Raw genomic sequence first — 15,300 nt, 5'->3', positions numbered from 1 at the left:
AATCAGGGTAAAGATTATATACGTTCAGGGTTCCGGGTTGGTACTATGTGAAAGCAGGATGTTGCTTGGGCATCGGCAGACTTAGGGGCGCCTTGCAGTTCCTGGAGTGGAACTTCTGTAGCCTTTGTAGTTAGTCGTTTTTGGCCATCTCCCCAAGCATGTAGGGTGGTGGTCGTTCAGCCAGTTATGGTGACCGTTTACTGCATTACATTCCCCACTTCCGGATGTCCATAATGAGGAATCTTCCTCATGGCCACATCATCATATGTGTCAGTGGAGACCGTGGCCAAGGGTTGATACCGCTGCAGCAAGACCATGAGCTGGACAGTGTTGATACGGTCTTTAACGAACCGGACCAAGCAGTTAAGAATGCAGGGGCCTTTAGTCAGGAGGAGGAATCAGAGTCAGGTAAGGGTACATAGTGGGAGCAAAGGAATTTTCCTGCCTGTACAGAATTTGCCTGAAAAATGTCTACACTAGAGCGGTACAATGTCCTATGTCATCTCCCCTCTCCTCCAAATATTTAAGGTAATGGGGCGATGGTTTCAGCCTTCTGTAGCTTCTTCATAGAAGGAGGAGAAACTGTGGGCACAAGGTTTTCAGGGACATGTCTGCAGCAAGTGCCAGGGTCTTGAAGGCTTGGAGACTTGAAGGACGTGTATTCAGAGACTGTTTCCCTGGACTGGCAGACACAGGTCACAAGGGGGAGCATAGAACCTAGGACTGGGGCAAAAACTAGAACACCAGATATAAAGAGAGAAAATTTAGTACAATAGAAACTGATATTAAACCTTAACATTTGGGTATCTTAGCCAACAGACTACATCTCCAGAAATCATCCTCGGATAGGAATTGATCCTTTTAGGAAGTTTGATTCCTAAGTTGTTTGTAGAGTTGGCATGTGATGTTTCTGTTACAGAATACCCTTTTGCAAAGCTCACATTAATAGGGCATCTATAAATACTTGAATAACAATATTTTACAGATAAATTTCTTTATCCCAGATTCTGGAGGAAATCCAGAAAGTTTTGGGTTATATTTCCAAGCTCAAGATCCAAACTTCAATTGTGGTAAACTAAGGCTGCAGCTACAAGTCATTTATTACTAAACTTCACCTTACTTCTCAAAGCATGTTTCCTTACAATTTGATAATTTTCAATTATCAACCTAATGGGTTGTTTGGGGAAATGGAAACTTTAATTTTATAATTTGCCTCATGTGCTGATTATGTAACTTGTCACAAAAAAGGTAGAGAGGGAAAACATTTCCTCACATCCCAAGGGACACGTAGTGATGGAGCTTCATGTACAGGCCAAAGCTGTTACTGGCTTATGCCATCGCTGTGCCACTCAAAGATTAGTAGTTTAGATGGGCAGAAGAGGTCCAGTCCAGGTTGAGCCCTAGAATTGCCTCTCTAACCATCACAGAACATTCTCTGTATCACCATTAGATCCCAGAAGCCTTCTCCTTCCTTAAAAGATAAGTCTTACCCATTACAGCTTAGAGAAATCTGCTAAGCAGTAGTCTAGAAACAATTTTCCATTCCCTCAAATAAGCCTTTCACATACCTACAAGGCTGATCACTCAGTTGTTCTTACATATTTTGTTAATAATTAACATCTTACACTTTAGTCACAAAACCTGAATTAAGGAACAGGAGTGCTGGATTGAGCAGCTCCATAGTAAATAGAAATCAGGGCTGTATTATCTCCTGAACCTAGTCCATCTGAAGGACTAAGACAAGGCTATATAAGAATCATTTCAGGATAACTGTCCAGAGAAATTTCAAAATCATTTGTGATTTTTCCAACACCATATACATTAATTTTAAAAATTATCTCTAGGTCATCTTCGCCTTTTCTGATTCACTGTTACCATCTTAAAAATAAACATACCAATTGGTATCCTTGCAAATGTTAAGCAATAACTCTTAAGAATTGAGACACTGTACCTTTAGCATAGGCTAAACTGAAACTGTAAGTTTCAGTTCATAGTACAAATTGGTAAACAGAGGTAACAGAATCTATGATACAGTCAGGTTTACAATGAGCTTTTGCTTACATTCAAACAATTCTTAAAATACATGTTTTAGCAGCAATTCACATAAAAATCATATTTAGTCAATAAGTACTTCCCTGCCCCCAAACCAGGCGGCCTCCAAGAGACTTGTGGTTCTGATTTCCTCTTTCCAGATGTGGTCAGAAAGCCTCTGAAAACTTCCATTTCTAAGTGCCTGAGAAAATCCTTATTGCCAGCTTTGCACAGAGCAGAGCTAAGCTGGCAAGTCACATTTGATTGGTCACTGTACCTCTCTTAGTCTGTTCACATGAGGCTATTCTATATGTTTGTTCTTACCCATAATAATATTTTTTAAACAAATTGCATGTTATTCCTTAGATCATGAATTTCTTCTCATACATTGCACATGCTTTTAAAATCATTTTTATATCCTAATAAGTTACAATGCTGTCCAAATTTCTATATTCATAATATACTAGATTCTTAATGCATATATTATTTTTGAATTAACAAAATTTGAAACCCTAATGTTAATTATATTTTTACGTGTTGCTTAATATGATGGTACAGATCTTAGAGTAACAATTTTACATGCGTATATGTTTACCCCAAATTCAGTCTGATAAGCATTTTTGGTAAGTCTGATTATTTAAATCTGTATTTCACATACTGCAAGTCCTAATAGATAGCTTTTCAATATAAGTTTTGTGCATTCTTAAATTTAACTGAAATTCCACTTTTTAACTAGTAGTCAATTAATTTACACTATATGTAATAAAAAGGTAAATAAGAATAGGGTAAATTAGGGGGTTTTGGTCCTTTGGTGGGAAAGGAGGGTGCAATAGTGGATTGAGGTGGTAAGGAGAGATGTAAGGGAATGGCTGAGTTTAGGGAAATAGAGGAGAAGGTAGTATAATGAACAGTAAGGGAGATGATGAGGTAATTAGGGGAGGCAGTTGCAACAGGGAGACACTCAGACTAGAGACAGAGGTTACTGGGGAAGGAAGGCTGGACTCTTCCAGGGAAAATGGTATTTCTACAGACACAAAGGTTAGGGCAGGCAGAAGTGGTTTGAATCTGACTAGAGGGCTTTCTAGTCAGTTTCTCAAGTCCACCAAGGAGTCCCAAGGCTCCTCCCTGTCAGTGAAACTGAAGGGTTTCCAGGAGGAAGTATAGAGACAACTACTTCCTCCCAAGATGGACGCCTCCAGCTTCCCTCCTTCAACCCTCACTTATCTTCAAGCCAATGATTTAGCAAGGGGTTTGAATAGGTAACAATGGGGTTGATTAAAGTTTCAGGTTTGATTATCAAGGAGAGAGAGGTACAAGGTTCCCTGACAGCCACTAGGGAGAAGCTCCAGATGGGGGAGGGTCACAGGAATGGCTTGGACAGAGAGAGCCTGCTCTCTCTCAATCAGGGATGTCTGGCTGCCCTTGAGGTTAGGGAGTACTAAAACAATAAAGCAAGGGATAGTTTGTTTCAAGGGTAAGCCCTACTTGTCTATGGGGGAACTAAATCCTCGAAGTCTAATTGCTACAACCCAAAAATCCACCCTTCTCCCAAAGCCCAAAGGAAAATCAGGAAGGTAATAGGGGAGTGGAATAGGGAAGGTCCAGAGAAGTTAGCTAAGCTCCAAAAATCCAAAAACAAAAGCATAGATTCAAGGCAACGTTTCAGCCTGAAGGCAGAGCCCAGTTGGCCCCTCCACTCTTCACAAGCTTCTGGGACCAACTGTCCTTTGTCAGAGTTCTAAGGCTGGCCAACTGCCAGAAGTTCTACAGTTAGGTTTTGCTGGGTAAATGCCTTGATTGCATCTCTGCATTACATAAACCATCAGTACCTATTCAATTCCTTAGCAAATATATATTCTAATAGGTAGAGAAAGGTCCATGAGTTTTGGGGAGAATGGGCAATGTTTTTTAGCTTCTCATAACTACTTCCTGCTGAACTGGAGTGACGTGGATGATTTGCTCTCAACATATAATTTTCTCATGGACCAGTCTATCTAAAGGGGTCTAATTTTGAAATGTAAGCCAATTGTATTGTTCTAATAATCTTTAAGTTAAATTTTCACTCACATCAGTGTGATTAATGTTAGGTTGAATTCACGGTTGTTTAAAGAAGCTTTTTCACTCTTGGTTAAGCACTGAACAAGACTATTTAAACCACAAGTTATTTTTTCTCTTTTATGTGGATTTTTTATGTTTTTTATTTCTTTTGCAATTGATTCATATATCTTATAACTCAGCCATGTATCCCTGAGTGATCCCTGTTTGTTATTATCTTCCTCATGGGGGGCTTTCTTATTATTGTGAACTTTGATTTGAATTTAGGAAATTTTAGGATAAGAAATTTGCTACCTCCCAGAATCCAGACAATGAACCTATTTGAAGAAGATGCCATGAAGATACTGTACAGACCACACACTGCATCAAGAAGATCCAGAATTGAACTTTGGGATGTGAATTTGAACTTTGGGTGTGTCGAAAGCATTTGTTTAGAATGTATACTTTTATGCCAAAGGGGACTGCCCCCAAATTGGCCTTTTGTTAATCTAGCAATCATTGATTTTGTTCTTTTTTTATTTTTGATTATGTTTTTATGATCCATTGGGGAGACTGGTCTCCCAAAGGATCACAGAGGGGTATGTATAAATCGAGATTTTGAACCTTGGTCTTCATCCCCCATTAGTTTTCCCAAAATTCCCTTTAATCTCTCCTGCACCTCCATGTTTGTGTGGTCACGTGATTGTTTTATATTCGGCTGTAACTCCTCCCTCTTCCTCTTTTGCTCTGGTGAGCAGTCTGAATAGCTAGATCTCTTGCTTTAGTTATTATTAATAAAATTTTATTAAATATAATATTTAGTTATTGGATATTAATTTTAAAATCCACAGGACAAAGGCAAATTTGTGGGTTCCATAAAACAAGGTCACCACTACTTATCATTTTAAGGAAAGCTCCATTTATTCCAATGCTCTCTAGTACTTTTAACAGGAGTGGGTGTTACATTTTGTCAAAACTTTTTCAATAGTTATTGAGGTAATCATATGATTTCTGTTGGTTTTGTTATTGATATGGGAAATTATACTGATAGTTTTCCTCAAATCAAACCAAACTCTAGGGGCAACTAGGTAGCTCAGCAAAAAGATGGCTAGTTATTAATATATTAATTTCCTCCATGATTTCATTGAATTGCTCTTGGGTTTTTTCTCCTAATTTTTCCTCAACCTCTCTCATTTGGTTTTAGAGACCTTTTTAAGCTCTTTCAAAAGTTCTTTTTAAGCTTGTGGCCCTTTATTGAATTTCTTTACTATTTTTGATGTAGATATTTTAACTTTCCTGTCCTCTGAGTTTGAGCCATGATCTTCTCAGCCATAATAGCTATCAATAGTTAGAGTTTTTTCCTTATTCATTTTTATTTGCTTTTAAACTTTTTTTTTTCAATTTTAGTGGCTAGGTCAATAGATTTAAATGTTGGCTTTTTACTGGATAATCAGGGCTCCTACTGTGCTAGAGCTGTGATGGTGAACCTTTTAGCAACTGCATACCATGCCCTGCCCCCCCAGAGACCAAGTTCCATACCCTGCCCCCCTATTGAGTGCTAGGCACACACCTCCACCCCCAAACCCCACACAAAGGGGAGTGAGAAAGTGTTCCCTTTGGGCAACTGGGCAGAGGGGCAGGTGAAGTAAGGAATATCCTCAGCATGTGTAGAGGGGGGAGGGGAGTGGCCCAAGACTCTGCTCCCCTTAAACTCTGCCACCTGTGAACACCCATGTTACCCCCAGTGCACTCTAATTGGGCTGCTGGGCAGAGGGGAAGGTGATGTGAAAAAATGTCATCAGGCATGGTAAAGAGGGAGAAGAGTGCGACTCTACCCAAGTCCCTCTGCTTTTCTAGTAATGAACTCTGGGGTTTGAGGGGGAGAGCTGTGAACGTGCCCACAGAGAGCCCTCTGTGTGCCATCTTTGGCACCCATGCCATAGGTATGCCATCATTGTGCTAGAGTATATTACCTCAGGTTTCAGAATATTTTGTATGTGTTTGTTTTTATCTGGTTCCTATTTAGTTTTTCCACTTTTTATACTCCAGGGTCTGATATAATCCTAGATCCTCTTTTCAAGCTCTAGTCTATGACAACTCAAGCCAGTGGGCAATTGTGCCATTGCTTCTGCAAATAGTCCACCTCCCACTGTGGTTGCAATGAGGGACTCCACTCTCCTGGAAGTGACCACAGTTGACCAGCCCCAGTCCCTCAGCAACCATACTTACCAGTGCCTAATCCCTCCTCATTCCTCCTCCTCTCCCTCTACCAAAGCCTAGAACAGAGCAGGGGTCTGGTCCCCATTTATCTGGCCTCCAAAATCCCTCACTCACTAGAAGTGATGCTGGAGCTCCTGCCCTCATGGCCCTGTGCTTACTGTCTCCAGAACTGAGGTAGCAGCAGACACAACTGTTTCCAAGACCCTCTACATGAGGATTCCAGGGATATCTTCCTGGATTCAGGCTCCCAAGTTTAGCAAACCAGATGAGGTGGGTTCCACATTTTCTCTAGGTTCTTGTTTGTCTTTGTCTTTAGTGTAGATTTTGTGGAGTTTATTTGTGGAAGGCATCCAGAAGTCTGGGAACTTCAAGCCCTACTCACTATCTTCCCACAATGCATGAAATTTGAGATTTTAAACTGATAACAGTAGTAATTACATTGCCATATATGATTCTGTTAAATCCAAAATTTGTGTAATAAGGATTTCTATTCATTTAAAATCTTCAGAAAAGTAACTCATCTCCTAATGAGAGATAAACATAAATTTTTAATTGCTTCACTAATTAGGTATAATAATTAAATAACCTACAGGATTAGGAAATTAAATGCCAAGTAAATTCCTTTGATGTTAGTATATGAATGCTTCTCCAGGATAAAAGAGGTTAACTTGGAGATGATAGCTTCTCCTTTGAAGTCATTCCATTTACTAAAATCTCTACTTTGAGGAACTAGGAGGGATTTTTAAATTTTGCAGTTTTACTAAATGAGCTATATTTAATAAAAATGAGATGACATTTGTAACTAATTAGTCTTATGTCTAAAAAAACTAATATATTTGAGAAAAATTCAGTGAAGATTAAGTCTAGAGAGTATTAAAGGCTAGAGGAATTAAGCAAGTAGAAGAAAGCAAGAAAAGTATTGGATAAGAAAACAAGAAAGGTCTGTAGGATTTTAAATTATTATCCAGCAAATCCAAATATTAATTTTATAAAGTTTATTAATAATCACTTGAAGTAGAAGGAATAAAAAGGAAATAGAAGTAAAGTATTTAACAAAATTAAGACCATATCACTAAGTTCTCATTTCCTGTTTAAAAAGCCCACTCCACCAAAGCCCCAGCAGGAAGAGAAGAGAGTGAGAGGAGAGGCTACACCAAATTTATATTCTCCCTACATCAGCATGTAACATGAGGAAAATAGGGTGCTGGGAATTGTAGTTTTTAGGGTAGCAGATTCTAATTACACAAACCCCCTGTGATCCTTTGGGAGCCTAGTCTCCCCAATGGATCATTTAAACATAACTATCTTATACCTCTAAAGATCTTCTAACTAAAGGTGAATACAATATTGCACTTTCTAAGAGGAAACTATGATAGTTAGAGATAAGAGGGAAATAGAAGAGATAGAGAGCAAACCCAATGTTTGCTAGATGCATTGACAAAAAGCCAATTAGGGGGCAATCCTCTTTGGCATAAGAGTTTACCTTCAAAATAAATGTATTCAACTGCCCACAGTTCAATTTCACTACATTCCAAAGTTCATTCTGGATCTTTTGGTGCACACAATGTGAGGAAAGTGGGGTGTTGGGAATTATAGTTTTTAGGGTCTAATTGCACATGTCCATACCTCCTGGAGGAATATAAAAGGACAAGAAGAAAGAGAGTTTAAGCAAGTTGGCATGAGAAATGAATGGATAAACTATCAAATAAAAGTTGAGGTCTATTTATTCTAAAGAGTTTGAAAGTAAATGGTTTGGGAGTTTAAAAAAATAGATTTGAAAAAAGGTCTTATCCCACTGAAATAAACAAAGATACTGGAAGTTTTTAGAGAAATGCCTCTTTGACAACTATTGCATGTTTCCCTCTTCAAATTAATATAAGATAATAAAATAAATTTTATAAAATTTCAAGATTTCTTTTATCTATCAGGTAGTTAGTTCATTTGTATTTGTTTCATCAACAATCATCAGATTGTTGGAGAGGACAGTGTTTCTTAAAGTAGTTGTTCTAAAGGTCTTTGTGAAAAATCACTGACTTTTCCCTGCCTGGTCTAAATAGTGTAAGGGTGAAAAAGGGGTTTTATGGGTCCAATATATTAAAAGATGGTCGCCAGAGGATTGAACTACTATCAATCCTCAATTAAGAATAATCTCAAATCAAAATTGACTTTTATGGAAGTTTATTTACATAAGAGAGAGAGAGGAAGTAAGGAAATAAGAATCTATCCCACCAATTAATCCAGGCAGATCTTAACCCTCAGCCGAGGGTTAAAGGGCCTGAGGCCCAGAGGTAAATGGAGCAAACTTCATTCACAGAGCCTATAAAAAGAAGTTTCTTAATAGAAATTCAGGAAGATTCAGTCTTTAAACTCACCATGTGGAACCGTCTCGGTCACAAACCAGCAAGGCTCCCTCAGAACCCCTTCACAAAACCAGTAGCCTGTCACCAGACACCCTCTTCCACCGAAGACCCCTCACTCACTCAACTCCCTCTTTTAAAAGGCTCACTTATGCATCACTTCCTGTGCCTCCCTCCTAATTTGCATGTCCAATCACAATAGACAATTCTCATAGACCACCTAGGGGGTAGGTCAGTCGATTCTGATTCGCCCCTTACTCTAGCACAAGATTGGAAGTACTCTCACTTTTGGTGATTAAATGTAAAGATGGGCCGTGTAGACTTAATCTAATTATCACAATTAAATTAAATATATCCATCTATATCATGTTACAATTAAAAATGATAAAGACTAGGATTATAAGAGAAATTAATATTTTAATTGCCATGGTCATGTTGGTAAAATATATATGATCGCGCCTGACTATCTTTAAAATTACCACCCATCTGTATCTCCACCCATCTTCTTAGTCTCCCACACCAGAGAGCCCACTCAGTTAACAAAGAGGCTGTCTCCAGGCCGCCCTCCGAATTTAAGCTGCCCTATACATTTGGATGTTCCCATGTCCAAAAACCAGAAACCCATTGGATCACGGGGAATGTAGTCTCAAAGTCCCCATGTGTCCACAGGAAGTTTGTAAGATACTTTTAAATGGCACCTCCCTGAATTCCAAACACACATTTCCCCCTGAGATCCAGCAAAAAAAAAAAAAAGGTTGGCCCTTTTTCTTCGCTGGATCTGTAAATATAGACAACTTCTAAATTTCAGGAATTTGGGGGATAAAAGAAATGGGTAAAACTAGCCGCATTGACAAAAAGCCAATTTGGGGGCAGTCCCCTATTAGCATAAGAGTGTACATTCAAAACAAATGCGTTCAACTCATTCAACTCCCCATAGTTCAAATCAACTGCACCCAAAGTTCGATTTTGATCTTCATGGTCCAGTGAAGGGTCTTTAGGCATCTTTTTGGTGCCTTCACCAAACAGGTTCATCATCTGGATTCTGGGGAGATGGCAAAATCCTTATCCTGAAGTTACTCTCAAAAGAATTTAAACTTTACAATCAATATTATTTGGTAACAGTAGGGAGTGATGTGCCCTTTATCTGCCCTCTTGAAACACACTGGTAAGGTTAAGGTTAAGATGGGGAAATAAAGGGCAATAATTTGACTTTTGTCTGCCAAAGAAAAAGGTCTAAATGTGAAATTGCCTCCTAGTACTTATTTAGACTTGTCTCATTTTGAGCATACATTCTGTTGTAAGAATACTAGCCAAGAGTTGGTTAGAATAAGGAGTGAAATATTTCCAGACCATGAATGCAAAACCTATTAATTGCTGTCAAGTCTGCTGAGAATTCCTTTTAATAAAGGATACTAGGGAACAGGGAAACTCAAGAAAGGTTAAAAAGTCATAGGCAATCTACTCTGAGTCTTTTCCAGTTTGTGAAAATGAACAGATGCTTCTCAGATGGCTTAGAGGTGTTAACATGCCTCTGTTCATGGTGAAGTCTCTTGCTAGGAACATAGTAAGAACCAAAATGGCAGCCCAAGTCCTTATCACTTCAGATAATCTGAGTTGAGTAAATATGCTTTATATGAGAAGCTTTCTTTGTTAGTTCAAAATTTCCAGGAACATAAGCTTTGACACACTGTAACCTAAAAAGAGGAAGTTACAAATCAGGAAATAAATGAGCCAATTCACAAACCTCATTGTTTCTGTTGATACTGAAAAGAAAGTGACTAAGTTAAGAGCATTTTAGGAAATGCTTCTGATATCCTCCTAAGATCTCTTAATCCCCTGATGCTAGCAATGCTCTAAACCCAGCTGCTAAGGAACCAATTCCCACCTCAGCCTTATTTTTTCTCCCTCCTTACCTCAGTTCTGTCCCAACATTTCCTCTTTTAGATCTGCACACCTCTTCCCCTGGGCCCTTTGAAATGTCTTCTCCATAAATAACAAACTTCCTTTCCCCATTCCATCTTCTGGTACTCAATGAGACCTGGCTTCCTCCAAATGGCACTACTTTCCTAGCAACCCCTTCTAGTAGTTGTGCTTTCTCTCATATTCCCATTCACTTGCCCCAGTGGGGAATCAGAAATACTCCTTCCTCCTCATTGCTGCTTCCAGATTCTACCACAATCACTCAGCTACTTTTTCTCCTTTGAGATTCATACAGTCCAATTTTATCATGCAATCTAGATCCTGTAGAGTTACCAACTCCTAGGACATTCTCCTTCTTTTCTCAGTGAATTTAGTATCTTGTTCATTGTATTCTTCCAACCTAATTCCTGCCCACATATTGAAAGACATCATACATCTATTGATCTTCCCTTAAAATCCCTAATTTCCTAAATTCTTAATCTATTTAGCTCCCATGAAATATGCCTCTAAAGCCCCTCAGTTAGACATAAGGCTCTCTATACTTTGATCTTGCCACCATCCACAAGTGTTCCATTTTCATGTTCAAGGACTCTAATATTCCATTATCCTATTGTAGTATTTAACCATTCTATTTCTCAAGTGGAGCTGCTTTCCTCTCCCTCTTCATTGTGCTTGACAACATTTTTTCACACCTCCATCCCCTCTGCCCAGCAGCCCAATGAAAGCACACAGGGAGTAAGGTGGGCAGCTCACAGGCAGCAGGGGTAGAAGGGAACAGAGCACTCAGGCTATTCTCCTCCCCATCTCCACATATACCTCTTATCACCCACCCCTCTACCTAGCAACCCAATGGGAGCACTTCCTCCCTCCTCTCCCTGGGGTAAGAGGTGGTGAGGAGAGGAACGGCACTTGGTCTCTGGTAGGGAGGCTGGGTTGGGGTATGGGTGGAACCTGGCACTCCATATCTAAAAGGTTCCCCATCACTGTTCTATTCCAAACTGTCAACTTATAGTGATGATATGGGGGTACAGGTTCCCTCCTAGACACCCCAAACTCCAGAAGTGTTCCAGTTCAAAAAGGACATAGGAAATTCTTTTCTGCTCCCTGAGAGGAATATCCCACTTGTATCTTCAATTAACATAGATATGTACCTCCCAGTTCCACCCTGAGAAGCTTTGGGTGGTACCTAATCTAATCATCCTTTGAATTCCACAGATCATCCCTTATCCCCAATCCCATGAATTAACTCATTACTGATTTACCCCATCCCCTCCTTTCTTATCCTGTAACCCCTGTTGTCAAAGGCATATAAAAACCCCAGACTCCTTGGGAAGGCAGTATTCCACCTACACACTGTCTCCTGGCTGTTCAGCATTATCTCCAAATTAGTAAATTTCTCTTTTTTTATTTTTAAGCTAAATTTTGGAGTCTTGCTTGTCTCCAGACCTAGTGTTTCACCTCAATGCTCTCCCACAACAGTGGGATTCAGGGAACCTAGAAATTCTAAAGGATACATGAAAGACTTCTCATGCTTCTAACCTCAGTAATTAAGTGTGGCCAGAACACACTGCCCCTGGTAAACACTGATAAGTGAAGAAAGACTGCATGCATGTTCCATATCTTTGAGATTTGCATATCTCCCTAACAGATAACATTTCAGAACTCAGTCACCTCCCCTCCCTAGTTTTCTGTCCTCATATGTCACATAGGCCCCTCGGTATGTCACCAATATTTCATGTAGCCAGCTTTGTCTCCCACCCAAATTATCCTTTCTCCTAATTAATTTCTCTATTTGATAAAATTTGCACAGTAAAACCATAATTCCTTGGGTGAATCTGTCCACCAGAATCAGATTGGACTTCTTCCCAGTACAAATCTAGAAAAAACACAGAACTGACAAAGCAGTTACAAGTAATATGTCTTTAATCAGGACAAAGGAAACAATCCTCTTATGGACACAACACAGAGTCACACACACACACACACACACACACACACACACACACACCACGCTGAACCAAGCTTTGAGACTCTGGGAACGTTGTCTCTGGGAAATATAGGACCAATAGTAATTTCCATCTAATGGAAACCCAGAATCTTATATACACTTTAGGAAGAATAGAAAAGGAAGGACATCCTTTAATTCACTTTATTTTTTTAATTTATTTTTATTTTTTAGAAAAATTTTCCTTGGTTACATGATTTATGTTTTTACTTTCCCCTTCACCCCTCCCTCAACACCCCCCCCACAGCTGGCATGCATTTCCATTGGTTTTAACATGTGTCATTGATCAAGACTTATTTCCATTGTTTGATAGTTGCATTGGTGTAATCGTTTCGAGTCTACATCCTCAATCATGTCCGCATCAACCCATTTGTTCAAGCAGTTGTTTTTTTTTTTTTCTGTGTTTCCACTCCTGTAGTTCTTCCTCTGAATGTGGATAGCATTCTTTTCCATAAATCCCTCAGAATTGTCCTGGGTCATTGCATTGCTGCTAGTAGAGAGGTCCATTGCATTCAATTTTACCACAGTGTATCAGTCTCTGTGTACAATGTTCCCCTGGATCTGCTCCTTTCACTCTGCATCAATTCCTGGAGGTCATTCCAGTTCACATGGAGTTCCTCCAGTTTATTATTCCTTTGAGGACCATAGTATTCCATCACCAGCATATACCACAATTTGTTTAGCCATTCCCCAATTGAAGGGCATACCCTCAGTTTCCAGTTTTTTGCCACCACAAAGAGCGCGGCTATAAATATTTTCATACAAGCCTTTTTATCTATGATTTCTTTGGGGTACAAACCCAGCAATGGTATGGCTGGATCAAAGGGCAGATTGTCTTTTAGAGCTCTTTGGGCATAGTTCCAAATTGCCATCCAGAATGGTTGGATCAATTCACAACTCCACCAGCAATGCATTAATGTCCCAATTTTGCCACATCCCCTCCAACATTCATTACTCTCCCCTTCTTTCATTTTAGCCAATCTGCTAGGTGTGAGGTGATACCTCATAGTTGTTTTGATTTGCATTTCTCTAATTATTAGAGATTTGGAACACTTTCTCATGTGCTTATTGATACTTTTGATTTCTTTACCTGAAAATTGCCTATTCATGTCTCTTGCCCATTTATCAATTGGGGAATGGCTTGATGTTTTATACAATTGCTTTAACTCCTTGTATATTTGAGTAATTAGACCCCTGTCAGAGTTTTTCGTTATAAAGATTTTTTCCCAATTTGTTGTTTCCCTTCTGATTTTGACTACATTGTTTTTGTTTGTACAAAAACTTTTTAGTTTAATATAATCAAAACCATTTAATTTACATTTTGTGATTTTCTCTAACTCTTGCTTGGTTTTAAAGTCTTTCCTTTCCCAGAGATCTGACAAGTATACTATTCTGTGTTCACTTAACTTGTTTATAGTTTCCCTCTTTATATTCAAGTCGTTCACCCATTCTGAATTTATCTTGGTGTAGGGTGTGAGATGTTGATCTAAACCTAATCTCTCCCATATTGTTTTCCAATTTTCCCAGCAGTTTTTGTCAAATAGTGGATTCGTGTCCCAAAAGTTGGGCTCTTTGGGTTTATCATATACTGTCTTGCTGATGTCATTTACCCCAAGTCTATTCCACTGATCCTCCCCTCTTTCTCTTAGACAGTACCATATTGTTTTGATGACTGCTACTTTATAGTATAGTTTAATATCTGGTACTGCTAGGCCCCCTTCCTTCACATTTTTTTTCCAACTAAGAAGCTTGTAGAAATAATCAACAACTTTAGCAAAGTTGCAGGATATAAAATAAATGCACATAAATCATCGGCATTTCTATATATTTCCAACACATTAGAGCAGCAAGAGGTAGAAAGAGAAACACCATTTAAAATCACCCTAGACAGGTTTTCCGGGTTAAGATGGCTGCAGAGTAAGAAGCAGCTCTTAACCTCTCCTGACCGAAACACACAAAACTCCTCAAGGGGACATAAAAACAAGTCCAGACGAACTGAGGAACCCCACAACAGGGCACAGCTTGGAAGGTACGTGGAATCGAGACATTTCCATGCTATAAAGGGCTCTCACTCAATCGCGAGCTGAGCAACCGCCCCACCCCCAACCCCTCCACACTCACCTATAGCTCCGAAGCCAGCTAAAAAGAAATAGAGCAAGTTTGGGGCACCCATCGAGTCATCGGCAGCTCCGGGACCTGTTCCTGAGAGCAGCAAGACTTAGGACCCCATTAAGTCAAGAATGCACGCGAAATCTGAGCGCGCGGGAGCAGAGAGTGGACGCTGGGCGCAGAGAGTGCCTGCTGAGCAGAGGCGTGGGTGCCGGCTGAGCAGAGGCGTGGGTGGAGGCAAACACAGCCAGAAACTAAAGCCTAAGTGGGGAACCAGTGCAGACGGGTATACGACTGTGGAAGTAGCTCCCTGAGACTTGTAAAGGAACTTCCTGCAGAGGATCAAGCAAGGGAACCCACCAGGGGGCTTGACCTTGGAAAAGACTAGAACTCAGACCTCAGGAGCCAATAGATCTCAGACAGACACTGAGAGCGAGGATAAACCTGAGAAGCTGCTGGGCTAATGATGGCTAATCAGTTACAGGAAATTCAGAAGAGAAAGAATAATAACAAAAAAAAGAAGTCTTTAACACTCGACAGCTTCTACACAGAGAAAATCCAGACAACCGAGCAAACAGAGGAGAACAAACAACCATCCAGACCCTCCCCAAATAAGGAAAACTC

General features: G+C 39.7%; 1 protein-coding gene across 1 annotated transcript in view; it reads left to right on the top strand.

Moving 5' to 3' along the window:
• The first annotated feature begins 233 nt into the window (after positions 1-233).
• ADGRE3 (adhesion G protein-coupled receptor E3) overlaps positions 234-15,300 on the top strand; it is a 74,910-nt gene continuing 59,843 nt past the window's right edge. Inside the window, exon 1 of the mRNA XM_044685155.1 lies at positions 234-408. Coding sequence (XP_044541090.1) covers positions 234-408 — 175 coding nt within the window. The remainder of the gene's footprint in view (positions 409-15,300) is intronic.

The sequence above is a fragment of the Gracilinanus agilis genome, chromosome 1 (assembly GCF_016433145.1).
Source record: "Gracilinanus agilis isolate LMUSP501 chromosome 1, AgileGrace, whole genome shotgun sequence".
NCBI classification, from domain to species: domain Eukaryota; kingdom Metazoa; phylum Chordata; class Mammalia; order Didelphimorphia; family Didelphidae; genus Gracilinanus; species Gracilinanus agilis.
This window is presented reverse-complemented; position numbering and strand designations above follow the sequence as displayed.